Here is a 4,982-nt window from a genome sequence, read left to right as displayed (position 1 = left end):
AGAAAAGCCAGATTGAGCAAGTCATCTGGGAGAGGAGTTTGAGCCAGAAAAGCTGAGTTGAACCAGCAGCCCAGAGCTCAGTAAGAACAAGAAAGAGTGAGCTCTATTAAGCAATAAGATTGAGAAGCTGAAAACATTCTAGGCTTAGGTTAGATTGTATGGAGGCTAGAAGCTTCCAGGACTATGCCTAGGTTATGAGAAAGAGTAAACCTCCAAGACAACAATTGAAATAAGATAATAAAAGTTCCTTTTACTAGCAGGCGCCTAAAATGTAGTAATAAGATAAAACAAAAACAAACAAACCAGACTTGGACAAAACAAACGGAAGAAAAAGACCCAAAGAAAAAGCACAAGGTACATATAGATGCAGACACACACACACACACACACACACACACACACGCGCGCGCGCACACACACACAGAAACCCGTTAAAAACACAAAATTGGAAATCATAATATAGACACACACAAAAATAAGATTAAAAAAATAAAAATAAGATCATCCCTACTCCTATCGCTCCAACACCACCAGTCTTTCATTGGTCTTCACCCAAGGCCTCCACAGGCCATGGACCCCAGCTGCTCCTGTGCCACAGATGGACCCTGCTCCTCTGCCAGCTCCTGCAAATGCAAAGAGTACAAACGCACCCCCTGCAAGAAAAGCTACTGCTCCTGCTGCCCCATGAGCTGTGTGAAGTGCTCCCAGGGCTGCATCTGCAAAGAGGGTTTGGACAAGTGCAGCTGTTGTGCCTGAAGTCCAGTCGTCCCAACAACTGACAGTAAAAGGAACAGAGTGTAGAAACCTACTACATATATCCATCCACTTACCAGCAAGTGGCTATTCCCCCCCCCCCCCCGTCTCTCTCTCTCTCTCTCTCTCTCTCTCTATCTATCTATCTATCTATCTATATATATATATATATATATATATATATATGCAACCATGCATTTTGACGAGCATCATTTGTTGAAGATGCTGTCTTCATTTCAGTGTGCACTTCTAACTTCTTTGTCAAAAAGTGGGGGTCCATGGGTGTGTAGACTTGTCTGTTTCCATTGATTAATGTGTCTGTTTCTATGCAACATTATAGTGTTCTTATTACTGTAACTCTGTAGTGCAATCTGAGATTGGGGAAGCTGCCTCCTCTAACAGCTCTTTTATTACTCAGGATTGTTTTACCTATGCTGGGTTTTTTTGTTTTGTTTTTTGTTTGTTTGTTTGTTTCTGCTTCAATATGAAGTTGAAATTTTCCCTTCCAATTTCTGTGAAGAAATTGTCAACTGAGGCTATTGTGGAGAATGTTTTTTCCCTGATTTCTTTCTTAGTCCATGTGTCATTTGTGTACAGAGGACTATTGATTTTCGTGAGTTAATTTTGTATCCTAATAATTTGCTGAGAGTGTTTAACAGCTCTAAGAGTTTCCTAGTGGGATCCACTTATTTATACGATCATATCATATGCAAATAAAGATACTTTGACTTTATGCCATCTGACTTTTATCCACTTAATCTCCGTCAGTTATCTTGTTGCTGTAGGCAAAACTTCAAGTACTATACTGAATAAATACGGAGAGTGGACAACTTATTCTTGTTCCTAATTTTAGCGAATTGTTTTGAGTTTCTCTCCATTTAGGCTGATGCTGGCTATGGGTTTTCTGTAAAGTGACTTTATTATGCTGAGGTGTGTCCCTTATATCCCTATCTCAACAGGATTTTTATCATGAAGGATGTTGGATTTTGTTAAAGGCCCTTTTTGCATCTAATGAGATGATCATGTGGGTTTTGTCTTTCAGTCTGTTATGGCGCATTGTATTTATCAATATTGAATCCTCCCTGCTTCTGTGGATAAACCCTACAAGATTACGGTGGATGATCTTTTTGACGTGTTCTTGCATTTGGTTTACAAGTATTTTATTGAGAATTTTGGTCTGAAATTATCTTTCATTGTGAAGTCTTTATATGGTTTAGGTATTAGAACAATGATGGTTCATAAAACAAATTGGGCAGTATTTCTTCTGCTTCTTTCTTTTTTTTGTAGAATAAATTGAGGAATATTGGCATTAATTCTTCTCTTACATTCCAGGAAGACTCTACACTAAAACTATTTGGGCCTCGTTGGTTGAGACTTTTAATTACTACATTTATTTCACTAGGGGTTATATTTCTGTTGCATCTGTTCATGTCCTTTGCCCATTTTGCATTTTGGGCGGGGATGGTGGTATCAAACTATATTATTTAGAGGTTTGGGGAAGAATCGAAAAGGTCCACACAATCTAATGTCCTTGGCAAGGCAGAGCTTGATAATGTCCCCATTGCTAAAGTTGAAATAGTTGTTGTTGTTGTTACTGTTACTGCTGAGATTTTTAAGTTCCATACATATTCTGGATATTAACCCTGTGTCATCTCACCTTAGTTAGAATGACTATTATTTTTTAAATCTACACAAATAATATCAAAGCCTGGTGCGAATGTTGAATTAATCACTTCTAAATGTGCCCAAGATACCTAAGAGGCCAACTTAATGAGGAAAGATGTGTTTAGCTCACAATGTCAAAGGGTCTGGTCCATGGTGGGTTGGCCCTGTGCGCTGGACAGAACAGCCTGTTTGTAAGTAAGAGCATGTAAAAAACATCAACCTAGACGCAGCATGGTCATCACGAGAGACTGAGAGGGCCAGGATTAGAGGAAGACTGGATAAGATTACCAGATAACAGAAGTAGTTCTAGTCTTCCTCCTCACAATGGGAAAACATAGTTCACAGAAATCTGCTGCATGATTTAGGCACACCTAGGTAAGAGAAACCCGAGGCCTTCAAACACAAAGCAATGACAAGGAAAGGAAAGCAGTACTCCGGTCTGGTCAACACCTATTGCACACATGTATTGAAATACCACACTTGCATATAAGGAATACATGCAAGTATTGTATTTTAATCCAAAATCATTTAATTTAAAGAGGGAAAATTGGTTTCTGCCATCATGTGACCTTTACCCACTGTAATGTTGTAACCTGCTTAAACTCTATAGCCCCTGCATTGAACCTACTTTAGTTCCTAGCATGACTATAGCTCCTCTGTTAACACCAGCTCTCAGCATATTAGAAGCCATTTTGACTCCAAGTCTCCATTTTGATTATAAGGTGAAATTAAGTCCAAGTTCTCAGGCCCTACATGCTGGAAACCAGGAAGGTTCAACACTTGCTGTTTAGAATACAACAATAGGCGATAAGTGCATGTTTTGTTTGGGTTAAAGATAAGGCTGAAATATCCTACTATGTTTCTTATTTTCAGAGAGGTGGAAAGCCCCAAGAGCTCCAAATCGCAGTCAATCAGCTTAAAATGCTTTGTCTAGCCACCTGGATACATTGTGCTCAGAACAAAATCTATTCTCTTTATGTTTAACTGGTCAAAATGATGCAATGCTGCCCCTCCCTCTTGCTTCCCACCTGGTTATCTGGTTGTTACCTGGTTACAGTTTTTCTTATAAAAATCCTGCCTTAGAAGCAGATCGATGTCACTGTCTGATTCCCAAATTCAGGCCATAGTCCTGACTGATGAGTTCCTGTTACCAATGTCACAGTTTGTGGCCCTGACCTGTCAGTTATTGCTCAACATTCAAATAAACTTCCATCAATCTGAGACTAGTGTTCAAGTGGTCACTATTTGGCTATTCCTGAACCATAGCATGCATATGCACACCAAATTGTCAAACTCCACTCCACAAATTTGGACAACTAAACTAAATTTGATGTTTTCTGTGTAAGGCTAAGGTTCATTTCTATGCTGTAGCAGGACGTTATCTGAATTCTCTGGAAATGTTAAAAAAAAAAAAAAGATTAATGTTGGAATTGCACACAAGATTTCTGAACCCACAGACACAATTCACAAGGTTACTAACTCAGAAGTGTGCAGAGGTGGGAATGAATCCAAGAGGTTTTCTCTGGAGGAGCCGTGGTTGTGTGGCTCCTCTGTATGTCTGGAATCCTGTCAGGAAGTGATATTAGTGGTTGAGTAATAAAGTGCATGATGGGATGGTGGAGATATGTCTGTCATTGTGAGTGGAAAGGTTGCAGTGAAGAAACTGAAAAAAAAAAAAGTCTCCTCAGCCACAAGGTCACCAATGACAACTAGCAGTAATTAGTCATATCAATGTGAAGTGACATGTTGACAGTGGCACTTTGTCCCTGTGGTCTCCTCTCCCCCACCCCCGCCCCAGAACCCACATTCTGGCCTGAACTGTGAGAAAAATGTCACACAATGGGAGAGGTTACAGGAAAGGGCCAGGAAGTGGGAGGACACACCCACAGGTGTCAACTCAGACCCTCTTTGCCACGTAGCTGTTGTGTTTTGTGTCTGTTGACCTGCCCAACAGAGGAGTAAAAACTAATAAAATTCCAGCCTCTCTAGTTCCTCTTTTCTCTTCTGCTTTCTCTGCTCACCCTTCCACCTTAGAATTCCCCCACCTCTGGGATCTGACCTTGCCTGCTCACCTTGCTGTCCCATAAAAACACAAGATCAGCCGCTTTGCATAGCAGCTCCTTCTTAGACACTGGATCTTTGAGGGTTTTGACTCACCTTCCATACCAAGCAATTCATAATGTGTCTTGCTTCCTCCAGGTTGATTAGGAAGGCGAGTGGAGCTAAGTTACAAAGGTACCCAGGGAAACACACAGGTGACCCCCTTGGCAAGCAACAGGCTTAGGAAGGAGGCTCTGGGACCGACCATATTCTAGTGGCAGAGGTTATAAACGACGTGCGACTCAGAGATAAAGCCATTTCTCTCATTCCATTTTAGGCTTCAGTTAACTCATAATGAAGTGTTCCTAACAAACAGAAACCTGTTCAGTACATGCTTCTGGAGGCTGAGAAGTTCAGGGTGGAGGGGCTGTGTCAGGACCTGGCCTTATGGAATCATTTGGTGCTGGAAAAGGGGGAGGATTAAGGAGGCTACAGAAAGTAAGAGGTTGGCATTAATCCATCTG

The 4,982-nt window shown here is 40.9% G+C and overlaps 1 protein-coding gene across 1 annotated transcript; it reads left to right on the top strand.

Annotated features, from left to right (window-relative positions):
- Positions 1-570: 570 nt before the first annotated feature.
- On the top strand, positions 571-756 carry LOC127210244 (metallothionein-2-like). The gene has a single exon (XM_051169930.1). It carries the CDS (start codon positions 571-573, stop codon positions 754-756), a length of 186 nt encoding a protein of 61 aa, XP_051025887.1.
- Positions 757-4,982: the final 4,226 nt, after the last annotated feature.

The sequence above is a fragment of the Acomys russatus genome, chromosome 3, assembly GCF_903995435.1.
Source record: "Acomys russatus chromosome 3, mAcoRus1.1, whole genome shotgun sequence".
Taxonomy (NCBI): domain Eukaryota; kingdom Metazoa; phylum Chordata; class Mammalia; order Rodentia; family Muridae; genus Acomys; species Acomys russatus.
The sequence above is the reverse complement of the archived record's forward strand: the minus strand, read 5'-3'. Positions and strand labels throughout refer to the sequence as shown.